The 26,352-nt window shown below is 49.0% G+C and overlaps 1 protein-coding gene across 1 annotated transcript; it reads right to left on the reverse strand.

The window, feature by feature from the left end:
* Nucleotides 1-756: 756 nt before the first annotated feature.
* On the reverse strand, nt 757-26,127 carry LOC108926994 (striatin-like). The gene is made up of 18 exons (XM_029251365.1): nt 25,733-26,127; nt 13,618-13,721; nt 11,449-11,522; nt 10,496-10,580; nt 9,659-9,826; nt 9,389-9,527; nt 9,023-9,182; nt 7,410-7,520; nt 6,664-6,807; nt 5,296-5,432; nt 4,099-4,274; nt 3,700-3,747; nt 3,179-3,300; nt 2,909-3,076; nt 2,599-2,739; nt 2,271-2,372; nt 1,964-2,050; nt 757-1,664 (listed from the first exon to the last, which is right to left on the reverse strand). Exons 1-18 carry the CDS (start codon nt 25,940-25,942, stop codon nt 1,495-1,497), a joined length of 2,346 nt encoding a protein of 781 aa, XP_029107198.1. The 5' UTR covers nt 25,943-26,127; the 3' UTR covers nt 757-1,494.
* Nucleotides 26,128-26,352: the final 225 nt, after the last annotated feature.

Below are 26,352 nucleotides of genomic sequence, written 5' to 3' on the forward strand. Positions count from 1 at the left end.
TATATAGCAGGGTAAATTTTACTGTATCGGTTCAAAGTGCCTTGCTCAGCATACTCAGCTCAGCAACTGCATAATGGGATTCAAACCTGGATCCTTTCAGTGAAGGTGGTGGTTCGAACCGTTACGCCACCTGCTGCCTTTCTAACCACTATCAAAAAATGCCACTCAATTTATCCACTGGTTACGTTACTCTTGGATATAGTTACAGTAAATAAAAATCCAAAATGTATTCATAAAGAAATTTCAAAAATGTATCTTTGAAAATGTGTAACCTGTCAATTTATAGATATACCAGTGTATCATGATGTAAATATCAACTACTGCTCAGCTCTATAAATGAATGAATAAGTGTAAGTTAACACTGCAAGCCACTTTGGAGAAAAGTGAGAGTTAAATTAATAGATGAAAATGTAACACCTTTACAGTTTTTTCAATGAACACCACAAATATTTCAATGTCAGCTATTCCCTGGACAACCACAATAACCCTAAAGGTGACAAATCGCCTCTTACTTTGACTTCTGGACAGCAGCAAGTTATGTGCTTTGAGTTGCATAGAAGGCCAACATAAATAACTTCATCTACAAAATATGACAAACGAAGCTCATAACAACAAAACTCCATCAACCGATAGGTAAGGCTGAAAAGATACGCCAAACAATGAGAGGGCTAAGAAAAACTTTCAGCCGATAAGCTTCCAGCCACGTTCACCCCATCAAGCTTTCAGTGAAATCAGACTTAAGTATGTCCTTTAAGACTGGATATATATTCTGTTTATTATGATCAGCTGTAATTTTACATCCAATATTTTGTTAAAATGGACAACCCGTCACCCTGCAAAAAAAAAGTTTGGTAAAAATAACATTGTCTTTAAGACCCTTTTCAAGCAAAGGCACATGTTCTTTTTGCGTTTAAAAACAAAAGTGAGGCCAGGCAAGTGGATCCTGGAAGCGAGGGAGGTCAGGGGCATCCACAAGGACCATGGTGTGCCTTTCCTTCTCATGTGTCCCACATCACCACACAATCCAAAAAGGGGGGGGGGGGGGGGGTCGTCAGGGCCTCCGATGTGGTGTGAAGCAGCACACAAGTATATCACCTAACGTGGTGTGTGTGTATACAAGTGTGCACATGGCAGGAGTAACGCGCTGTGTGTGAAAAGCCCAACTTTTCTAGATAGAGAGCACACCACACCTCACCCCAGCATTTCCACATTTTCCTCCATGCTGAGTGAGCTGAGCAAACCCACCCAGGCCTGCCTGGATGGTGATGGGTAGGTATGTGTGTGTGGGGGGGGCAAACCCTCTCCTAAGAGCCTTTCGTTTCCTGCCACAGCCCTGCCACTTCAGTCCAGGGCCAGAGTCAGTCCAGAGGACAGCTCGGGAAAGGCCCGACCGAAAAGCTGAGAGGGGACAGAGCTGGTTGGCGGGGGGGGTGGCCGTCGCCCCACTCCTAAGCTCTGCCCCTAGTCCGTCACCATTCACCGGGCCCCTTCGCATCATACAAAGACCTTGGCCAGGGCGTCTGCTCCGGCACTGGCAATGTAGCACCTGGAAGGGTGGAATGCCACATCGTGGATCGCCTCGTCGAACTTCTTACGGTGGGCTGTGAACTCCTGGATGCAGGTCTTGCTCTCCAGGTTCCACAGACGGATGGAGCAGTCATGGCCTACGAGGAGCACAAAGAAAGAATGGTGTGGGAGGCGCTTAACACGTCTAGGTATACCAACAACGTTTATTTGGTTAAAAACACAGCCTAAAAAAAGTGGATGCTGCACAATCCATTTCCTGGCCTTCTCCACCCTCTGCTGGATCAAGGCAGAAGTGCAGCAGAACAACTTCCTCTTTTTACATTGCATGTCAAAGCTAAACCCAGTTCAGGCCCAAGAGGCAACAAATACAGCAAGAAAGTGGAGTACTAAACCCTACAGTGGAGACCAGTCTTTCCATGGCGGTTAAGGTACTTACTACCAGACATAAGGTACAATCCATTGGGGTCCACAGCTAAACTGGTGACTGCATCCAAGTGCGCCACCATGGAGTGGATGAGCTTTCCTGCAGCGAGAAAAAAAGAAAATACACTGAATGGAGCCCTCTAGGGCAAAGCCAGAGTACTGGGGGGGTGGTGGTAAATGTTACACAACATGAAGACAGTCCAAAAGAAGAAAAGAAGGAACTTACACCATTTTTTTAAAAATCAATTTACTGCAGAGGACTCCGAGCAGTCCAAAAGCATGCAGGCCTGCTGCAATCATCCAGGATATGTCATCAGTACCTGTGTTGTTGTCAAAGAACTTGATATGACGGTCATCCTGTGCCGTGATGGTGATGGGTAGCGTGGGGTGACTCAGTACTTTGTTGACACGGCAAGCGGAACCTGGGAGGCGATAAGAGAAGATGAGCAGAAGGGAGAGAGGGAAACAGGCCAGAAGTACTGCAAAAACAAGATAAATAAAGCAAATCGTATCTACACACGTAGAAAAGCTGCAGGAGTAAAAGGGACTTGGATGAACCTCCTTCAATCACTTATATCGACTTCAAAACAGAGGGACAGCTTGTGCAGAAATGGAGTACTGGCCTCCCACCAGCCAGTGACACTGTACCTGACTCCTCTGCAGACACCAGGCTGAGGACGAGCTGGCGGGTCTCCATGTTGAAGAGACCTGTGCGACCGCTGCTGAAGGAGGTGACCATGTGGGCCGGGTCGCTGCACACCAGGTCTACCGATGAGGGGATGCCTAGCTCTGCAGAAGAACAGGAACACTTAGCTGCGAGCGCTTAAAAAAAAAAAAAAAAAAAAAAAAAAAAAAAAAACTGTCAACATTGAAGCAGAGGCGGAGTGTCAGGAGCTAGACAGTCTGGATGCTCCGCCTCCTGCTTCAATGTTGGCAGAGTGCCAGGGCGGTGCCTCACCTGCATTCTCGTTGAAGATGGCGAGGGCAGGGGATGTGTCCGCGGCATTCCACAGCCGTACCGTGCCATCAGCCGAACAGGAGAGGAGGCGCTGGTGAGCTGAGCTGTATACCAGGCCCCACACTGCGTCCGTGTGACCGCACAGCGCCCCCCGCAGCACAGAAGGCTCTGTTACAGAGAAGTGTACGTCGTTAACAACACCCTTCTCAGCGTCGTGACCAGCTTTCGCCGTCCTTTCCCAAAGTGCGATTGCAACGGGTCGGCTCGTACCATAGGAGTCGTAAGGGTCGATGTTCGGGTTCGGGGTGTTCCAGCTCTGAATAGTCCCATCGACCCCCCCGCTAAAGCACTGCTCCCCTGAGGTGCTCATCACCACACAGAGCACAGAGCCCCTGAAGGGTGGAATGCGTAGGTTGGGGGGAACAGAAGGAGAGAAAGGTCCAGTGAGACGCCATCAGCCCACACTTCCCCGTTGCTCCGTTCGGATCCTCCGCTCCCTGTGTGTTTTTATCTCATGAATATTCATAAGCTCGCGCACAATGATTCGTGGTTAACATGGCAGCGCCAGTTTGCTGAGACCGCAGTCTCGTGGTTTCAAGAGAGCATCTCAGTAGAGAACAGGAAGGCTCGTTTATTTGCCCCCAGCCTGGATGAGAGCCGAGCGTTTAAAAAAGACAATTACAATACTAATTAATTCCTCAGTAATGAAGATTCATGGAGCTGCTTGTGCTGGAATCAGTGAGAGATACCTGTTACATTTGAGGTGTTGAAATGCTCTGGGGAGAACTCACCTGTGGGCCCTGAATGTGTAGATGGGCTCCACATCCAGGGAAGCACTCCTGAAGGGGGGGGGGGGGGGGGAACGAAAGAGACCATCATGCACTGCCCAGGATGCTGTGAAGCACATCGCCCTCTAGTGTCTCCACTGATCAGAGAATGTTCACAAAGCCCCTGGATGGACCCTGTCAACACAGGCTGCATTTTCAAGTAAAGACACACGAGCCTGGACTTGAATCCAGTGACCAAGTCCTGACGTTGAACAACATGGAGAGTCAGGAAAACAAACAGATGGATGCTGGATCAAATCAAGAGAGAACTTTCACTGGACACACACATGATGAGACAGAGGTCATTATTGTATCTCCTCTGTGTCTAAACTACAACTAGGACACAGAGGGGGGGTCTCTTACTTCTTAGCTGGCGCAGTCTTCTGCAGGTTCCACATCTTGAGCGTGTGGTCCTCAGATGCGGTTACCAGGACGGGCTCCAGCGGGTGGAAGGCCAGGCCGCGGATTGCGTCAAAGTGGCTCCTCAGTGTGAACTTTGGATTCCAGGTCTTCCGCAGGGCGTCCTTGTTGTTGGCCATCTGGGCAGGTGGACGGGAAAAGAACAGGTGAAGGTAAGTGGGTCCGAAGTGTTTCCACCTGCAGAACCCCCACTAGGGGGAGCTCTCAGAAAGGGAGGATATCTGTAGTCATAACCCCATGAGGAGGTTCAGGGATACACACATTTATGTTTTCACACACACACACACACACACACACACACACACACACACAGGCTCCTCTACTTACAAACCCAGCTGTGGCTGGAAGTCTGTTCACAAGCTCTGCATAGACCTCCCTCAATTTATCCAGTAGGCAATTTAGGTTCATATACAGCTATAATAATTTAAAAGTTCTCAAAGACTTCAGTGTTTTATTTACGTCAAGCTACACTAAAGCTGAAGTGACCGATAATAATCGGTTTCCACAAACCGCTATTCAAACCTACCGACCCATTCGTCCCAAGAACATTTGTACCGTTCCTGGCCACGTTGTTCTTCAACAACACTCAGAACACCAGAAATGAGCTGTAAACACCGTGGAAGTGAGTTAAATTAAGGCAGTCCCACAATCCCACTTTGTGTGGGTACTCTTTACTGCTCTCTATCAGCTAGGAGGGTAAAGAGAGGCTTCACTAAAGTTAAAAATCACAAAAAACACAAACAAACAAGAGCATTGTGGACAATTTGGAAAAAATACGCAAGTGCTCCGTAAAACGAGGAGCCAGCGTACATGTCCTGAGTGAAAGTCTTGGGCCAAAATGTTAGCAGCAACCTGTGCTTCCACTTTCAGCACACCGTATCTCAGATGATGTGTCCTGCTGCCAAAGAAAGGACGTGAATCCATTTGTGAGTCGCCCACATGCATCATGTTCCAACATGGAGAAAATCCAGAAACCAGCCGAGGGTCGACTCACATTCGTTGGTTCTGGATGGGATTCATTATCTCGCGACACACACGTCTGTGCAGCAAAACGAACACTGCCTCACATTCGCAAAGGCTTGGAAAACTGGGGGGGGTTCTCCAATCAGTATTTGGAAGCAAGCACACAGAACCGCTCACATCGTAGGTGAGGGCATCGGCCTCGTTGGCCACCGTCAGGCCCGCCAACTCGCCGAGGCCCAGTTCACACTCCATGGCGTCATCGGCACCCATGATGAACGACTTCCCCGTTGTTGGGGGGAACGTCATAGCCTCTACTGCAAAGGAACGAAAAAAGAAAGACAGCAAAACACACATGAGCCTAGCAGCCTTGTTACACATGACCTCCCACAGCTCAAAGGCTGAACTGCTTTTACAGTGAGGTGAATGTGGGGGCTCTGAAGTTTGGGGGTGCAAAATTCATCCATCCATCCAATTTCAGCAACTGCTTGTCCTGAGCAGGGTCACTGATCTGGAGCCTATCCCAGAAGTTAGGAACGGGCGTACAGTCTATCGCTGGGTAGTTACTCACCGTTCACACATTAAGGGCAATTTAGAGTCACCAATCCACCTGAACTGCATTACTTTGGGCTGTGGGAGGAAACCAGAGCACTCTGAGGAAACCCACATGGACACAGGGAGAACATGCAAACTCCACACAGACAGAACCCATATTCTCGCACACTGCCCAGGTGCTTTAAGGCAGCAGTGCTACTCACTGTGCCACCTGGGTGCCAAATTTCACTGTTAAATTCTAGAAATAAATTGTAATTTTGGGAAAAAGATTAATAAAAAGCCTTGAACAATTACCTGCCACCTTATATACCATAAAATCCCGATTTAACGCCTCCGGGAGCATTAAACTTCCAAAAGGGGTGCGTTTATTAGAGGTCATATGGTAATGAAATAATCATTTCGCTCCCTAAAAAGTTCATGCAAATGCCACAAGTACATCGGGAATTACCCCCTAGCATCCTGTCAACAAATGACACCTTTTACAAAGCGGCGGCGAAGATCAAATGTGTTAATACAGTTTAACAATTGTCCATGTCAGTGTTTTTCACGGAAGTTTAACGTGTTCAAATAGTTATTAATGTGTTTGTGGATTGTTTCATGTTAGGGACTGTGGAAGAGAATGGGATTTAAAACTTGGTACCGGTAACTTTTTTCCATTCATTTCTGACTACTCTAAAAAAAAAAAAATATATATATATATACGAGGTGTTTTCAAAAATGGGTGAGGGCATTAAAGAGGGATTTTAAGGTATGATGTAAAGGCATCATCACCCCATGTCCTTGAAATGTTGCACATAAATAATGTTGTACGTACATAACATTCGCCTATGTGCTAAAATTATACAAAAATTAATATAGAATTATTAATAACATGTGAATGTTATACATGCACAACAATCATTAATATAGAGTACACTAAGAGTATTAATGATACAGATATCTGCTTGAATGTCTAGGAAGGTCAGGAGGTCTGAGGAGCACCTAGGGCACTACCTTCATCGGTGCGGCCAGTCTCAGGTTCCCCAAGCCGGGCCGTAGGGGGCCTTGCGGGGGGCGTCACCGACGGCTGCACTGGCGGCAGGTCCTCGACATCCCTCAGGTTGGCCAGCATGTCCTGCAGCTTGGAGCGATTGGGTCCTGGAGGTGAAAGGTGGAAAGAGTGTGTGAAGAAAACAAGGATGAAGAATGAAGGAGAAGAGGAAAACATGGGGAATGTGCAGCTGGATGGGCTGAGTCCTGGGAGACAATCCTAGGGTTCCAGAGACAGGACAGTGACAGAAAGAGCTCATGGTTGAGTGAAGGGGGGTCCATGGATCTGCTGGACCCAGGGAATGGGGAAGGTTCTCTCACTCAGACACACACACACACACACACACACACACACACACACACACACAAAGTCTCTCCTGGAATTTTGAGAATAGGAACACTGCTCATTAATACCGAACATGGATGAAACAAGGAAAAATGTAACACCTCACAGGGGCCAAGAAACAGCAGACTGGGAGAAGTGAACACCAGTGAGAAGCAGAACAGTGATGGGGAAAAAAAAGACGACTGGAGAGAAAAACAGTAGGAGTCCAGAGGTCTGGGACAACTAGTGAATAAAGGAAACTGGGGGAAACGGGCAACACAAAGAAAAGAAATGCAAATGAAAGTGGAGAGGGAGATGGTCTTGGGGGAATTGTGATTTTCTTCTTTTTCAAAAAAGGGAGACAGCGCCACCCTGAGGGACTTACTCTTCACCCCCTTTTTCCCCTTGCGCTCCTTCCTGTATTGCTCCTTGAGTTTGGATATCAAGCCCTGATCCACATCCCAGGCCTCCGACACAGGACACGGCTCCTCCTTATCTGAAGAGGAGAGACAAACCGAGAGGCCGAGCAGTCGGTCAGGAGGCGGAGCTTTGGGAAGAAACCCCCCGCACTGAAAATGAATGCAAGGGGCAGGAGAAGAGGTGAGAATGACCTTCTCGCTCCAGAAGAACCTCAATGGGGAGGCAGCCATCACCATGGCCAATCACAGTACTGGATTGGTTGCAACTGGCCAATGGTGTTGTGGGGGGGGGGGGGGGCTCCGCATTTCAACAACTCAGGGAGAGGAGATATCAGAGTACAAAAAAAGTGGAGGGATGGAACGGGAGGTTATGAAAAAATGCATAAGACAAAAGGAGCATCAGAAAGAAAGCCAATGCTTCGCATTCAGCCATAATTCCTCTTTCACATGTTCCTTTGTTCATTTTTCAAGCAGCGTCAACTCGTCCTCAGCAAGAGCTCGAGGACAATTGATGTGGTGACAAAACGCAGCGATTGACGATCAGCAGGGTAGCGGCCTTGTACCTGCCGCGCTGCTGGACTGCACAGCACAATAAAGACGCGCTAAAGGGAGAATGACTAACCTCTCCTGGGGAAGAGCATGTTTGCCGTCCTTAGAAAGAATGACCTCCTCGCGAGAGCAGCACTAAAACCACTGCGGTTTCCAAAGTAAGAGCGACCGAGGGCTGATCTGTCCAGGACTCCAACTGTCTATTGGCACGGTTCTCATACTGACAGCCCCTCATTCATTGAATGAACGACTGAATGAATAAATATGAAAATGTGACACTGAAATGCAACTTAGGTCATGTGTCTGAATTCATACCGTGGTAAACTCAACCTAAAGAACTATTAATACCAGTTGTAATCTGAGAACCCACTGGGCAAGCAGATCCACATCGCCCTGCGCGTGCAGAACTGAATGAGCTGGAAGACTGCAAGAGACATGATTCATCCCGTTCGTTGGGGACAAACGTCTCCTATTAGCCACTGACCAATCCGACCAAGTCAATGCAGCTCAGCAAGGGCTTCCGGCAAAACATAGACAGTATTGTGCAGCTGATGTGCAGTGGTAACAGCTGCTGCCTTTGGATCTGAAGGGTGCTGGTTCAAATCTCATCTACTGCTGTAGCACCCTTGAGCAAGGTACTTACCCTAAATTAATGCAGTAAAAATTTCCCAGCTGTATACATGGGTAGGTATTTGAAGGTTGTTTAACATTGTAAATGGCGCTGGAGAAAAGCACCAGATAAATTAATAAATGTAAGTGGATGTCCAGGGTCGGGGGACACTCCCTGGTCCATGTGTCTCTCTGAAGTTCTCAATTCGTTGAAAAAGGGACACTCCGGTCACCACCTTCTACTGCATTACTTTTACATTTTTAATGTAAAATAGTTTTAATTATAGTTAAAGGCCTGTAATCCAAACTTGTTCCAGCGCCCGGTTAGCAGCATACCTGAATTTTATACATCCCAACGGAGGATGCGCACCCAGGGGCCGTGTCGCTCCCCCCTCCCCGCCCCCCCAGATACACAGCTCACCCCAGTCCGAGCCTTCCCCGGAGCTCCGGCCATCTGGCGACGTGTCCATCTCCTCGGGGCTGGACAGGAAGTCAAAGCCCTTCAAAGCATTCTCTGTGTCCGGGTCCTCGATGGTGTCAGAGGAGGGCGACAAGGATGAAGATGGCTTCTTCCTCACAATCTTCAGGAGAAACCATATGGCAGGGGGGTTACTTTCTCTATAGCCCCAGGACCAGGCCTTCGTCCTTTCTAGTAGCTTCTCTGCTCCACAGTGAGCATTCCCCTGGAGTGTGTGTGTGTGTGTGTGTGTGTGTGTGTGTGTGTGTGTGTGTGTGTGTGTGTGTGTGTGTGTGTCAGCTGGCACCCTGCATGCCAAATGCAGCTCACCGTTGCCGAGGAGATGACCGTCTTGTCCTTCCTGTCACTGTCGTCGTCCTCGTCCTCGTCGCTGAACTCAGCCGCTGCGCTTTCTATGAATCTGAAGGCCTCCAGCACTGAGGAGGAAGCGTCCATCAGGTCGGGCTTCCTGAATGTCCACGGAGAGAGATGGGTGGAGTCAGAGCTCAAAGGAGGAAAAGTCCTGGGCTGATGGTTACAGTAACAGCCAAGACTCAGCCAGGCACAGGTGAGGACTATGTAGGAGAGGTTCTTTCTTACCCGCTGATGGGGCCGCCCCTGGACGAAGGCTCTGTGCCATTTACCATGGGCTCTGGGTTCTTGTTGCCGATTCTCTCCCCGGTGTCGCCGGTTAGGCCCAGGAGGGCTTTGACCCGCTGGGACTTCACATCCAAAATGGCATCTGTGTAGCCCACCTCCTGCAGGTACCTTGAAGGGTAACAGAAAGGGCTTTTGGGAAAGGAGTGCCCCCTACTGGACTTGTGTAACGAGGTCACATGTCACCTCGACTAAACCAGCAGCAGTTAACCTGGGGTCTGAATATGGGTTTCAGAGGGTCCAGGTTTGCTTTGCAAAGAGTATCAACTAAATAAAATTATACTTCTATGTGATGTAAATCACATTTCAGGGCAATAAACTGATTGCTGTATTTCCTCCAAATTTAGTTATGTAAATTTTTCTAAGCGGGGTCCTTCTCTTATTAGATTACCATAGGGGGTCTACAGTACAGTAAAGAACCTCTGATGGTGACGGCGTTTATAAGCCATTGAGCCAGATGTCGAGAACACCACCTCCACACGTGCAGTAACAAGGAGAGGAGAAAAAAAAAAAAAAAAGACTACTCAATGGCCACAAGGAATCCCGTGAAGGCCCCAAATAGTCTTGACCCGACTATTAAAGGGCCACATGGGGCTGGGTGTGGCAGCGCACATCTCAGAGGAACAAGGCTGTATGTGCAGGGAAGAGGTGTGAAATGGAGCAGAGTGGAGATGTAGGCCACATCCTGCCAGGAAGTTCGGGGACTCGAGACCGGACAGAGCAGGGCAACACTTCTCTGCCTTCAGGACTTCCTTGAACACAAGGTGGGAGGGTACTCACTGCCTCAAGAGCTGGCGTCCCTGCTTCCAGGAAAAATGGCTATTCGGCGGGCCTTGAACCTCGTTCTCATTCTCATCGCCGTCATCTGAGGAGGCAGGGGGAACCCAGTTACAGGCTCGGTCAGGACCTTATTGCCTCCCAACATTTTTGGGCGACACAAGTAACTTTGCGGGAAACACACCGACTCATCGCGTTTTTTTCCTAGTTATATAATGTTTAATCACTACAGTGAGAATGTCTGGCATTTAGCCTCCGAGCCAGTAGATGGCAGTAAAGTGCACACAAACTGAACACACATTTCATTTATTGCACCAAGGATTGAGAAAGAAACCTGAGTTTAATGCAATGAGTTTAATCTGCAAATAAATCCAGGAAGGTGTGTATTAACAGCCTTTTAATGACTGTGGCTTTTAGTGGTAAAATTGATTCTTGAGTCACCGCTCATCATCACATGACCGGACTAATGGGGGGGTGTCCGGCTCCATGCTATGTTGGAAGGTGACAGCTTTCACAATGCGTCCTTACCCAACCTGAATTTATTATAAAATAAGTATTACAAATTAGACGTTTTATGCAAGTAAATTGGTGATTAGAGAAGCGAACGGCAAAGTGCAATGCAAATTAAAAATCCCTTCTCTAATGACATTTTTTTGAACATTAGAAGTAATACTGCGATACTCTTAACTGTACTGTCATTGGAGTATGCGAGGTCTGGGCATGTGCAGAGGAACGGCATGAATAAAACGAGTTATGAACAGACTTTCGGTCCCAGCTGTGTTGCAAAGTTGAGAGGCCGATGTTGTTTGTACTCCTCCACGCAGAAAACCATGAAAAGGTTTCTGAAGGGCAACAGGGAGGATTCTGGGATGGTCACTGAGAGGTTGAGCTTACAGCAAATGGTGAGGAAGTGCATTACTGTAACAGTACTGGGTGACCGACTGGGATTCACTAACCAGAGTTATAGGTGGGAGGCTTCAGGTCACCCTGATTGAGCTCTGTCCCATACTTCATCTTGTGGTACTTGGCCCTGAAGAAGATAAGAGAGAAATATGACAGATGGTGAGATTAACAACATCCACTGTGTTGGACTCAAACACGGGATGCTGGGCTAGGTTCAGAGCTGCAAACGCAAGGAGGAACACTGTAAAATGAGGACTTCGGTATCAGCACATCCATGGATGCATGAGCAGGTGCCAAGAGGTGTGTTGGCGGAGGGGAAAAAAAACACACTTGGACATGTTTGGGAGTGAGTGTCCACTGTTGGGTGAGAATCCACGAGCACCTGTCACTTTGTGAGAATGTTTGCCTCCCAAAGTAAGGAGCACTGAAAAACGCTGGGCTTTTTAATGATCTGCGCCGGAAATCCGCATACAAAAAAAAAAAAAAAAAAAACTGGGGGAAGCAAAAGGGACGTGTTGCTAGGCAACCAGAGACATCAGCAACAGCTGTCCTGCAGGCTCAGCAATGACGTTCCATGCCCCTTATAGAGATGGAGAGCCTGCCGTGATGATGCGTTAAAACTAAGTACATGGATTGAAACAATGCTTTACCGCATTAACGATTCAAAGGCGGCCTGTTAAGAATAAAGTGTGAAGGAAACGGGGGCGAAGCGTTCAGATTAAAAAACTACTGCACTAATCCTGCGGTTCACGAGGAAACGATCTCAGAGATGAGCCATCAATCAACTGCCGGCATCCGTCCTCCCACAGCAAAGCCCTTGGGTCGCGTCGCCCCCATCTCTACCATTTCCTTTCCCGTAAACGAGACTTTTCTGAAAATGCAATAAATAAATACAGAGAGAGAGCGGAGACATGACCGTACAACTATTCACAGAGGTACATATGAGCACATTTGAGACACGTGAAATTACAGCAGGACTCAATATAAAAAGGGGCAGCTGGCTGACACACTAAATTCATCACTTTGGGAGGTACAGTCAAACCCCATTGGAGACTTCAAAAGGAGTCTCATTCAGTTCCCCTACTTCGTCTCAGCTGACGGCGACAAGACATGTACGGTTATTCTTTGAGCAGATGTATTATGATTATTAATTTGTATTTACCTGACACCAAGGTGACTTACAGTGTTAGATCCACTGCACTCAATTCCCTAGTCATTCACACATGCATACAGCAGAGCTGTGTGACACACACACAAATGTGGTGGAGGGGGCCACCTGGAGGACACCCAAACTAACTGTAATGGGTACGAAAGAGCTGAACGAGTGCAGCTAGACAGTCACACAATATTATAGACTCCAAACTGCCTCGTTACGATATCAGAACTTCTGCTGAATTTTGAATTCATTGTCTGGGCCACCAGTGTCTGTACCACCCAGCTGCTGCTGCTGTCAGTTCCGCTTCTCCTCACAGGCTGGTGGTGATGGTGGTGTGTGTGGGGGGGGGTTGGAGAGCGGAGGGACGCTGTGAATGAAAGGCATCTTTCACAGCCACACTAGTGGGGTTGACGTCCCCGCCGATTCCCAGGAGGAGGGCACTGCGAATCCAGCCGGGCCCGAAAGGGGGACCCCCCAGATGTGCAGCCCCATTTCTCATACCTGGCATGTCTTTGGGGTGGGGGGCACGCAGCCACTCTGGTCACTTTACTCATCTGAATATGAAGACAACCTGAAATAAAAGCCTGTACTGACCTGCCCCCCTCGCACCGGATAATTGCTTCCCTCACTTTCCACATTCAAATAGGCACCGTGTCTTCAGGGAGCGAAATACAAGCATGACTCTTATTTACAGAGCACAAATTAACATGGGGTTCCCAACGCAGCCGACCAAAGGCAAGAGCAGATCCCTCCAGCCACAGAAATGAGCTTTGCATAAAACTGCAGAATTACCAAACAAAAACAATAAAATGATAAGACGATAAAAAGCGCTGTCCCTTGAGAGGGTGACTCAGCGAGGGGGAACAGGAATGCAATGACAGCTGATCTGCTTCTCGCAAGTAAGACTCACCATTACAAGTCAAGGTCAGCACGTGGCCACAAACAAATCCTCACATCCGTAACAGCGGAAAGGTAAATAAAGCGCACGTAAGGTGGCAAGAGGGACGGGAACTGCATTTCCCAGAAAGCAGAGTGGGAATGATGCGTGTGGAGGCGGGGCTCGCACCTCTCCTGCTTCAGGGCATACTCCAGCATCTTGATCCTCCTCACCAGGTCTTTCTTGAGGTTCTCCTGGCCTTTGCGCTCTCCTTGCAGGAAAGCGATCTGCGCCTGTGGGCACAAACAGAGTAGCAGATTCACAAAGTGTGGCTGTGGCACCGCACCCCCTGCTGGACACCTCGTACACAGCAGGCTCCCATTTCAAGGCCCTTTGTGTCTCAGCATGGCAACGGGCTCCGATAAACTAAAAAGACAAGTTACGTGACCAAGCTAAAAATAAAAACGAAGGTTTGCCGCTTCTTGGAGATGGGCCGAATTGTGCTCCTCATCCCATGCACCAAGACTGCCCCCGATGGCCTCACGTGATTTAGTTGAGCAGAGCTGGCCGTCGACAAGGACGATATGACACGGAGAGCACGCTCAGAGGCAGATACCTGAAGGAGAATGTTCCAGGAGGAAGGACCCCTGTCCGTTCAGGTTCAAAGGTTCCCTCATTGGACACACAGGTGGAGTTTGTGTGAAGATGAGAGAGAGAGAGAGAGACAGCGAGAGGGGGAGACAAAGAGAGTCCGTCTCCATGGAACAATGAATAATCAGAGCTCATTTCCCGCACGGGAAGCGTCTGGTCAGGTGGTCCAATGATGTACTGTGCCCCACCATGGGGCTGTGGCAAGATAAAATGTAGACAAACAAAACACAAACCTCTAACCAGATGAAATGGGGAAAGGACAATTGTGACGCGGAGCCGCGCACCCCAAGTTTTTACTACCCCTCATTTGAGGGACAGCCACGACTCTTCCACGCAGAGCGACGCAGGGCAGGCCGAGCTGAGCCGAACACAGCATGAACACACACTACGGCGAAGTGTAAGCAGTGAGGGGAAAAAAAAAGAGCAGGATCGCCTGTGTAAACACCACAGTCGTGCAAACAAGGAGGAGGAGTCAGAGACCACCAGGCTTTATTTACTGAACAGGGAACATTTACCACAAACGTGACCGAGATTGTGCCCCCCTCCCACTGATGCACCCGTAAACCGCCACACGTATTCGAACCCGGAACCCCCTCCCCGCCAGGCATCTGACGCCCTTGAGGGATTTTAAACGCAATGCTGCCGACTCATCCCAGGAATCAGCTGCAGAAATATCAGGGGTTTGCTGGAAATCCCATCACAGAGGCATCTTTGTGTGTTTGTGTGGGGGGACAGGCGGACATTGGAGGGATACACAAGAGGGTTCAGCGGGCATGAGATACCCGAGCCCCCCTCCATTTCTTACATCCTTGAACAGTACAATACACACTTATCAGCCCCGACTCCACCTAGCCCCGCCCACCTGTCAACATGACACACGTTCCCTTCATCACCACATGAAACAAACAGGGCACCACAATCACCAACATAAAGGCACCTCCTCAGGCGATGAGGCGCACTTCACACACGTTCACCGCAACTTGCGTCGTGTGCAGAATTATTGAGGTACGGGCTCCTGTTTCCTCAACCAAGTGTGTCCACCGACTCTTAGCTGGCCTACGCACGTCAGCACTTGTGTGTGTGATTTCCCCCTCTTGCTAGAACAGCTGAAAATTACCCCTGTGAGTGTAAGCAGGAAGGTGTAAGAAGGAGTGAGATGTTCCCTCCCATACCCTCTCGGCAGCTCGACCACGAGCGCCGGTCAGGCTCTACCTGGACCTCACGGCGACCCTTAGGTAAGAGCTCCGCTCACACCCTGCCCACAGCCATACCCCTCTCTCTGAATCCCCAACCGGGGGACAGGACAGAAAAGGACAGGACAAGGCAGCATGGGACGGGGTGGTGTTGGGTCCAAAGCGGCTCCACATGATCGGTGAAATGAGGGGGGCTGCAGCAGGACTGTTGAGTCACACTGCGACACACTGTGCCTGTCGTTGCTCTGCGGCAGCACCCTCCTGTCCACCATCCCCCCCCGGAGCAGAAGTCCGAGTCCCTTCTGAGGACAGGGGACCTGACGCCGATTCAGCCCCCATACCCCAAGCGAGCACGGAACTGGCATCATCCCCAGATACCCCATCTGAGGGTGTTCAAACCTCATTTTGGGAGGGCAGAAAAATGTCACAACAACAACAAAAGCAGCAGGCAAGGCAAGAACTTGTACCACAGTTTTACCATGTTGGGACATTCTCTGTGGTGCTCAGAGAACCCCTACGTGCCCCAGCCTGTCCCCAGTGCAATGCTGACAGACAGGCCTGCTCACCATGGAGCTGCTCCACCTGTCACGTGACCCCCCCCCCCCATGTTTTTCTCCAGAGCGGAGCATGTGTTTCGAACCCAGGGTGACCAGCTGCACAACTGCGGTGCTCAAATCAGCTGTTGCTAATTTGATCTGCTGTTTGCACTCTCTCTCTCTCTCACCCACACACAAAGCCAGTCTCCCCAGCATCTCTGTTTTTGGCACTGTACACAACACGGGTGGTTGCACTGATGGGAAGTTTTTTTTTTTTGTTTTTTTTTTTTTTAAATAATAAACAGACACGATGAGGGGTTCCTGACAAGTTTGTGGCACAATTAGACCAGGAGAGAAGTGGGTCTGAAAAGAGTTGGGGTTTAAGACCCATGTTGAATTTTGACAGAGATTCAGGAGCTCTGAGGGACACAAGGAGCTCATCCCACCACAATGAAGTCAGAACCAAGAACCTTCAGAATTTTGCTTTTGGGCCTCTTGGGAGCAGCAGCACCAAGCAGCCAGAGGTGGAGGAACTTTAATGAGACATCATGTCCATCTGGCTCTCCAAAGTCCTTGTCCACACCGTCCCGCAGCGCCTTTTGGACTTTATTCAGGGCCGAACTCTCAGCCATTGAAGAGCAGAGCTACAGTACTGTGTATATGTACATTTACACTTGTTCCAATGTGGCATACCAGGGTACGGGTAGCTTTCTGTGTTTGTGCACTGAAATTATACCGCTAAATTACAGAGGCAGTTTCTGTGAATACCTTTAAAAAGCTGTTCAATAAATGTATTTTTTTTTTTTTTTTTAAAGGTGACATCTAATTAATACTTTAATGTTATTTTACACATCTCAGTGTTGGGTCCAAGATTTACTAATATTTCCTATTTTTACTGCAATTCATATTCTACTTTTATAAAGCACTTTCCACTGTGTAAATAAAATTATTATTAATACTACTACTCCTCCTGTGACAGTACTGCAGTAAGCAGGCCATAAACAGAGGGCCTCAGGAGGGCTAATGCTTAGGGTTCGAACTGAACCAATGAAAACGGCCCCTGGAGAAACTGCGCTCTGAGCCGCTCCGACACTGACTCATCTCTGTCGGCCATCAGGAAATAGTCGCTCGAGGACGTTCAGGAATGCAGCGTCACCATCACGTGTGCACGCGCATGTGCATGCGTGCGAGAGCTGAACAAATACGCACATTAGCGACTGAGCCCAGGTGGCCTAAAGGGACCCAAATATTCCAGAGTGTTTTTATCTGCTAAACGGCAAGAAAACGATGAGAAAAGTAACGTTGTGTAGAATGTTCATTATAAAGTCGAGTGCAGCAGCCTGAGTGACAAGGGAAGTTTGAGGGGAAGAGATTAAAATCATTCACTGAAACTCTGTCTCCTAAAATAATTTAATAAAAAGAAACCATCCATTAATAATAATCACCTGTCCAGTGCAGGGTTATGCTGGTGCGGAGCCTATCGGTGAATGTATGGAATGTAATGACACACACACACACACACACACACACACACACACACACACACACACACACACACACACAAAGGTAATTTAGTCACAAGTCCACCTGACAGACCTCTTTAGATGGTAGGAAACCAGAGCACCCGGAGGAAACCCTCGCAAGCACGGCCCACTATAAAAACACAGATTAAGGGTAAAAGCTGAATTCCATCCAACAGTGGTTCAAAGTGATGAATGTCAGTTTGGTTCGGGTTCGAAGAGACCCCCCTTCATGGCCCAGCTTTGAGGACTGACCTAAATGCAGGGAAAGTGGGTAACTGGCTGGGTCTCCAGAGGTTTTTGGCACGTCGATAATGAAGCCAAGGACGACTCCTCGGGCCAGCGTGTCGAGCAGACAGAAATAAACACTGCAAAGGGGACTGGGGGAGGCCCCCCGCCCACCAACTCTTCAGTACAGTGCACCAGTCTGCTCCTGGTGCCGCTCCTTCCTCGTAATTAAGGCTAACAAAGTAACAAAGCTTCTTAAAGGTCTGCAAATCCCTCGCTTCATTGAGACGCAACATCAGCCCCAAGGCAAAGACGCCCCATTCATCAGAAAAGCACGCTGGGTCCCTCTTTCCTCAGTTGTGGGCAATGTCATGACACCATGCAGTGAAAGACAAGGACAATGAGTAGTACTGTTCACTCAGGGCTCTTTCTATAACACGCTATGGGTGTGGGGGGTGGACACTGAAGAAGCAGGACATGAGACACATAAAGCTGAAGGAAACTTAAGGACAACAAACAGATGGATGTTGGATCCAATCACCCCAGAACTCCTACTAGACGCACACGTGATGAGACTGAGCTTTTGGCACTTTGGACACATCATGAGAAGGTGTCAGTTTCTCGAGAAGACTAACGATGGAAAAGTTGGAGGAAGAAGATGACGAACAGCAACAGATGGATGGACACAACCACAGTGGACACAGACCTTTTGGTACTAAGGACACAAGTGGAGGAGAGAACTTTCTGGAAGAACTCTACAAACGCCTACATTAACATTTATTTATTTAACAGACGCTTTTCTCCAAAGCGACTTCCAATGGATACTACGCAGTGTTACCAGCCCAACACCTTATTCACCACGGTGACTTACACTGCTAGATACACTACTTACAATGGGTCACTCATCCATACACCAGTGAAACACACTCTCTCTGTGTCACTCTCACGCTATGGGGGAACCTGAACAGTATGTCTTTGGGGTGTGGGAGGAAACCCGCGCAGACAGGGGGAACATACAAACTCCACACAGACAGAGGGGGTCAAACCTACGTTCTCTCGCACCACCCAGGCGCTGTAACACAGCAGCACTACCCAGGCCTACTGGCTGTGCCACCGTGCTGCCCAACGTTGTCTTCAACAAGAGTCACGCTCAACGGCTCTTAACTCATCGTCTGTGGCCCAACAGCTCATGAGCATTTACCCAACTTGGTCCAAACGTCACACTCATAAGCCAACAGGGACAGATTGTAGTGTAGTGGTTACTCCCTCAGACCAACATTAAGTTTTGGGTTCATCGATATCATGAAAAAGACTCGACATCAGAGAGACTCACCTCACTTCCTCACGCCAGCCACAGCGCCAAAGACCTATTATTTACAGAAGTCAGGGGCCTAGAACGCCACGTGTCTTTCGCGTGGCTCACACATGAAACGGGGATGTGAAAAAAAGAACATGCTCCCTCTTTAAAGTCTGCGGTTCTACAATTTAGCATAAGTGTCCAACAGGCCTCAGAGTGAAAGCAGCAGATAAATCCAACTTTTTGTGAGGAATGACACAGACTGCACTTTGCCATTGTTTCAGCAGGTGGCGCAGTGGTTAGAGTTGCCGCTTTGGATTCAAACAGCCTGGCCATGAATCCCTGCTCCTGCTGTAGTAGTCTTGAGCAAAGAAATTACCCTAAAATGGTTAAAAAAAAAAAAAAAAAATGTAATTTACAGTAAACTGGCTGTACAAATAAACTGTTTGGTTTACAAACCAGACCACCTTGGATAAAAGTTAAATTAATACAATTAAATATAAACTCATACAACCAAAAACAGGTCAACACTGCAGCTCTCCACTTGATGGAGGCTGTACTTTTCCACGCCACTGACAGCTACACTTTATTGTGGAAACGTGTACAGAACAGAGGAAAAGCTCTTCAGTTTCTTTTAGGCTCAATGAAGGTTTAGTAGAACGGTAAGAAAACACGGTACTTTATTGATCCCGCAGGACTATTCACCTCTCCATCCATCCATCCATGCAGAAACTTGAGCTTCTTTGCATCTGAAGGCCCTGCAGAAGACCTGGCTGTTAGGTACTTTATTCACCCTAAGAGTGTAGGAGAGTGAGTGAGTGAGTGAGTGTGTGTTGTAGCAGACCTTTGCAACAAGACTGTAGGCATACATTACACATGCCACTCTGCTGTGGGACCTCCCCCCTTCCCCCGCGAGCTCTAACCCTGCCAACCGCACGGCCAGCTTCCTGTTTGCCCCACCGAAGAGCTCAATCGAGGCAGTGTGTGTCACAGGGAGCGAGTGCCACGGATTCCCTCACGTTCAGTGGGCGCCTTTTACTGATCCTTCTCCTCTGTAGTACTTGTGTGCGTGTGTGTGCGCGCGCATATGCATATGTATGTACGCAGTATCGCCAATAAACAGCAACGCGACCCCACACACACGGCAGTTTTATTTCCCCTTTACCATAAGAAAAGGTGCTCATCTCATAACCTGAACACCACCCATACTAGCAGAAAAACAGCAGCAATGAGTGTGTGCAAGTTGTGTGTGTGTGTGGCTAGAATCAAACAATGCAGTGTGTCACAATGCTGCAAGAAGGCCCCAGCGGGACAGGAAGCGGAACGCATCACGTCGTTGAGGTTAGCAAGGCTCTGTGTTACGGCAGTAAGCAGTACACGTCACTTTGAACTTTCAAACAGCCAAAGCTCCATTCTGATTCGCCGGTTGGGTCCCCGGGGGGGGTCACACACTCACAAAATGCCCTGCAGCTGCAAAGGCATTGCTGCCAAAGTCGGTTGGACAGCGCTGTCGCAGCACGCAGGGATCACCGCACATTCTTCCATGGCACGTATTGATTAGTTCAATCAATCAGCAGCACCATCGATTACTGTCTTCGATGGCTGGATGAAGAGGACACTGGAACCTTTAGCACCCTCCAATGGACCGTTTATTCCCACATCACCTGACCTAGCAAGGAAAACGACCTCTGAGCAGGACTCATCTCTACCACGCTTCGGCACACACACACACACACACACACACACACACACACACACACACACACACACACACACACACAGTCACGTGCTCTATGTCAAGAAGTGGGGGGGGGGGGCGACATCACACATGCCCAGCATTCCAGGCTTGTCATGCCATGAGACACTTATCTCACACTGCAACAGAAGCTGTGTTCCAAGCTGCTGCGCTGAGAAATGCAGAACATAGCTTCACGGTAAAAGCTGGGGGGGGGGGGGGGGGGGGGGATGACCTGATTACATTTTACTTTGCTCCTCATGTTATCTACAGCCGAGTGACAATTTTTCAGTTCATTTCCCCAGTTTATCATTAATAAATAATGATGAAATATCTGTTTACGGCAAAGCGAACGACCTGTGTTTACCCCCCAAGTTGATAGGTGGCGGTAAAGGGCACTCAGAAGAGCAGCGTGGAGTTGCTTTAGTTTAACTCACTTCCTCGGTGTTTACAGCCCATCTGTGGTGTTCCTCAGTGTGAGCAGTGCGAAGGAGGAAGGCAGTGTGTTTAAGTGACGAATGAATTAAACCCAATTTCAACACATTTTTATTTAAACAACGGCCAGCGCAGCTAAACAGTACAGCGGAATAAAACGTTTATATTACATTTCAAATTCAACGCGATGTCCCAACAAGTGAGTACGTGAGGAAGCTGCCGGGCCTTGGTGGGAGGTGCAGAGGTTACCCACGCGTCCTCTCCTACTCCTCGCGGTTGACGATACCCCACAGCGGCACTGGCGGAAAGTTGAGCTACGTCCTGAACGGGACAGCACCCCCTCGGGATATGGACATTTCCTCCAAGCGCAAACCCACAATTGCAGGAAGAGGTGGTGGAAGGGAGGGCAGCAGCCTCACCAAGAGGATCCATGGCAATCTGAGCCTTCTAGCCAATGGGAGAAGGCCTGGATCAGGCACATTAGTCAGGTAATAACACTGGGACAGCAGGGGACATAGCGGTTATAGCTGCCACTAGTTTGAATCCCACCTCCCACTGTAGCACCCTTACTTATCCTGAATTGATACAGTAAGAATAACCGAACTGTACAAATGGGGGAGGAAACAAAAAAAAAAAAAAAAAAAAAAAATTCGGTTTAAACAGATTAACGCTGTAAGCTGCTCTGGAAAGGAGATTCGGGAAAAATGAACTAAGTTGACAGTAAACAATGACGTCGCAAAGAGCAACGACTCAGCCGACAACACGGAGCAACGGAGCGCCGAGTCGGGAGTCTGGAGCCCTCCTCTCTGCCCAACCTGCCGACCCCATCACACAAGTGTCGCCAAACTGTCACAAGTACTCGAGTCCTCCTGTGAGGGAACACCCTGCCCGGAAGGCGGTCCTACAGGAGTGTCAGGGGTCAGGAGGAAGAACAACCGTGTCATCAGCCGCTTTCTCGGGAGGCGCACGTCCCGTCAGGTCCCACGGGGTCTCCTACTCGGGCTCAACCGCACAGCTGGACGCCTCGCGCAGGTTCAGAGTACAAATCAGCGCGCACGCAGCTGGGAGTCCAAGTCAATTACATTTACATTTATTCATCTGACACTTTTCTGTGGAGCAACTTACAATGTTAAGTTATACTGTTTCTAACCCATTTGTACAGTTGGGTCATTTTTACTGCATCAATTCAGGGTAAGTACTGTGATTAAGTGTCCTGATGGTCCTCGACTTACAATGTTATTTATGACCTTATTATATAACTTCCACGTGCCGACATTTAGCAGTGAGGTATAATAAATGAAGACGAAGTCTGGGACCACGGTAATACCTGTTACTGTGGGACTCACACTCTGTTTGGGTGTCTGGTAAGTTGAGCAATACTTGTATTACAGAGGGAGGAGGGGAGGGCTTGAACCTGGGCTCTCAGTGATGTGGCTGGTCTCAACACCACACCGCTCCACTGCCCCTACTGGGTCCAGTGAACAGTTCCCCCTCCAGCACCTAAGTTTAGTTGGTGAGTAATTCCGAGAAATAAACACGGCTGTCATCTGAAGGACGGAAGGATCGACGGGGTAAAGCACTGCGGAAAAAGGAAGCCAACAGGCTCGAGTTTAAAGAATTAAAATCTCGACGGCGTCCGCTCGGGATACGTAATTAAACAGCTGTCGATAAAAGCTGAACCTTGTTACTGATTTCCACAGAAGTGAGAAGTATCAGAAAAACGAAGTTCTCAAAGCTGTCTGACTACCAGCGAAACACATCTAGTGGCCAGGTTTAGCTCGGCTCCACTTGCAGAGTCGCCATCGCAACGAATCCCGTCGAACCACTATTTAGACAGTATTTAACCCCCCCATCCGTCCGCAGCTACACATCTGTCGTGTCCACAACAGAATGCAGAACGATCGCATCCCACAGCCCCCCCAATGCCACGTGCACCCCCCACTTCAAATGAAGAGGTACAATGAGACAGTTGTCAGTTTTCTGGCTTTAAAAAACTTGGGGAGGGACTAATGGCAGGAGGTCCTGGGCCTCACACCATTTCGCTGACACTTGTAGACATCCCAGCATGGAAACTGCAGCCGCCTCCCCCTCCAGATGCACGATTACGGCACCTGGACCACCATCAAATAGCAGGCAGGCGAACGGCGGCGCCCCGCTGATTTAAAGAGCGCTCAGAGAGCCGGCAAACACCACCGAAGCGTGGCTGATGTGATACGGGAGAATAGATTCATAAAGTTGCTTTATTAATATGCTACAGGGAAGATTTCGGACAAGGCTTAGACACAAATCATAGACAAAATAAAGCAATAAAATCAGTAAATGACACGCAGACATAGAAAAAAATTTTGTGCCCCAAGACAAGATTACCGCCATATGACAAGTTTACGGACAGCTTCACGAAGCATCCGAGCGGCAAAGTCCGCAGGTTCAGGTCCTGGAGGCAGGAGCTGGGAGGAGCAAAGAGCTCACGACACACATCACAGCACTATGCGGAAACAGGGAGCTCCAGGAGACCAAGGGTTAAATATTAACTTGTTGAAACAGCTGACGGGGCGTCAGAAAAACTGATTTTAACCGCATTTCCTGGGAAAAACCGGTGTGTGTGTCAAGTAAGGTGCGGTTCAAAGGACCGAAGCGGTGGTGGGCAATTCAACTGGAATGCCAGGGCAGCGTTCAGAGTACAGCAAACACTCAACTTGCAAATAACTGGGACCAAAATTCTATTTGTAACTCAGTCTGTTTGTAAGTTTAAAGTAACTTTTACACCAATATCAAAAACAAATACGTAATAATCCTCACCTCCTTCAAGATATCTACAGGTTAGGGCCTGTAAAAAAATGTTAAACGTAGCTACAATACACCAAAATATTTTTGTATGGCGTTTTATAATTTCATCAACGTTGAGCTACTTCAAACATGTAACAAATAAAAAAAAAAAAAAGATCAAAACACGTCTCCACATACTGCTTTTCAATGGCGACGGATTCATCCCAATCACATGCAATATTTGTCATCCCGTTTCCGTGGTAACGCTCTGCTTTTCACTGGCGCTATTAGAATCGGTAGAGCTCATGAACACCCGATGAGCCAAATTAAACCCACCCCCCAGAAGTATTGTTTGGCTGCTCTTTACTCCCACCTATTGGCTTGGAGGGCAAACACAGATCACCTGAATTTTACAAAGAGGTTAAGGGGGGCATTGGCTACTCCAATGTGTTTCATAAAAATCATAACCTTTTGTAAGGTGATTAGCCAGTGTATCAGAATATTCTGGGTTCAAACCTCACTGCACTGGAGTGCATCACAAACCACGGTTCACAAGGCAGACCTGTCACCCGTATGTTTTAAAACAAATTTTCTTTCCCCGTTTTGTATATCCGTTCACCACGTCTCGGGAAAATATTCCTCCAGCCGTGTCACAAAAACGCCGCGTCAGACTTCTCAGTCATGCCCGGAACTGGCAGCGAAACGGGTACTGATCGTCCGAGTCACTGTAACAGGAACGACACCCACACCCAGACAACGTGCAACATCCAATGCTGCCACATGACACTCACTTTAATGAAGGAAAATGTTTATTAATGAAGTGTGTCCAACTTTAAAGGCCATTTCTCCCTGGACTCAGCGATGTTTGGCAGCACAGCGGTCACTGCCCTGCACGCACGCACGCACGCACGCACGCACACACACACACACACACACACACACACACTAAGAGGACCCCGAGACACTCAGATGTACACGAGCAACGAACAAAAGCAGTCATCGCTATTAATCATCATTACTTCACACGACAGGCTCCTCCATCCTGTCTGCATCACTCGCTCCCAAGTCTTGAATCTGATGAGTCTACAAATGGAGATTACTTAAGGATTAAGAGAATAAAGAGCAGCGTTTGTGCACGTGCAGGGGGTGTTGCCATGGAAACCGGCCTGATGTTGGCCAAATCAATGATTGGGTACCACACACCTCGGCAGGATGATGATGATGAACATCATAGGCTCCGCACTGAACACAGCAGGATGTATCATTACAAGTAATGCTGTTACACGTAAAAGAAAAGCGAAACAAGTTAATAGGAGAAAAACAACTTTCTCCTCGTGACCACAGAGAGTATTGGCCAAGCCGCGGAGGCCAATCGCTGGTTACGTCGAATCAATGTCGCCGTTATATATAGAGTCTCGCGGCGCAGCAGCGCGTGAGGCACCAGCCGTCGTCAGCGAATCTTAGTTACTACTAGTAGTAGTATTACTAGTAGCTCTTCGGCACAGCGAGCGAGTATCAAAAGCGTGAAGCGTAGGCGCAACTTGTTCGTGATGATATTTTGTCGTCATTTTCAGAGCGTTTAGCGAAGCGTGTGGCCGGCAGAGCGACGCCACTACGCGCCTCAGGACGGTTCCCCCGGCCGGCTCGGGTCCCCGGCGGCTGCCCGGGGTGCCTCGCTCGACATGGCGGGAAAGCGTCCAGAGACTCAGCCGCTCGTCGTTTCACTTCACTCCTTCAGCACCTGGCTTGAAGAGTCACTTAAAGAAAAAGGCTTTGCATAGAGTGAGTCGAGCAAAGAAGTGATGTGATAAGTAGCCGTATCACTATCATCGGAGACCCCCGGGCGGGCCGGTCTTCCCCGCTCCCCGGTTGCGGTTCCCGGTTCCCCGCTCCGCCGCGTTAGCTCCATCCCCCGCTAACGCCTCGGCCCGGCGCCCGCGTACCTGCAGCTCGGCGCGCTCCACGTCCCACTGCGCCCTCTCCACCTCGAAACGGGCCCACTCGTGCTGCAGGAAGTGCAGGATCCCCGGGATGCTGTACTGCGCGCGGGCCGCCTCCCCCGCGTCGCCGTCGGCCGGCGCTCCTTTCCCCGCGCCCGGCGTCGCCGAGTTGTTATTGTTGAAGAAGACGCCGGGCCCCGCCTGTTCGTCCATTGCCAGGCCGGGAAAAGGGGGCTCGGATCCGGCAGCGCTGGCGGGACTCTTCTCTGCTGGCCTCGTTCTCCGCCGTGCGTGCGTGCGCGCGTCCGTCCGTCAGCGCGAGCCACAGCGGAGCTAACCGAACAGCGCCGTCCTCTCTTCTCGGCCGAGGCGCGAGCTCGTTCCTGACAGCGAGCTGTCATTCGATGACGTCACGCCAGATCCCGCGCCCATTGCGCACGGAAAGCATGACGGGATTTGTAGTTTTTCTAGTTAAGGAAAAAAATGTTACGACTGATCGGTGGTATACAAGTGATGCGACCTAGAATGACACAAATAAATGGAAATAAAGAGTGAAAGGCTTACTGCAAAACACATTCTGGAACCTTATCTACTCTCTGATACCTTTCCATCCAACCACCTCG

The sequence above is a fragment of the Scleropages formosus genome, chromosome 4 (assembly GCF_900964775.1).
Source record: "Scleropages formosus chromosome 4, fSclFor1.1, whole genome shotgun sequence".
NCBI classification, from domain to species: Eukaryota; Metazoa; Chordata; class Actinopteri; order Osteoglossiformes; family Osteoglossidae; genus Scleropages; species Scleropages formosus.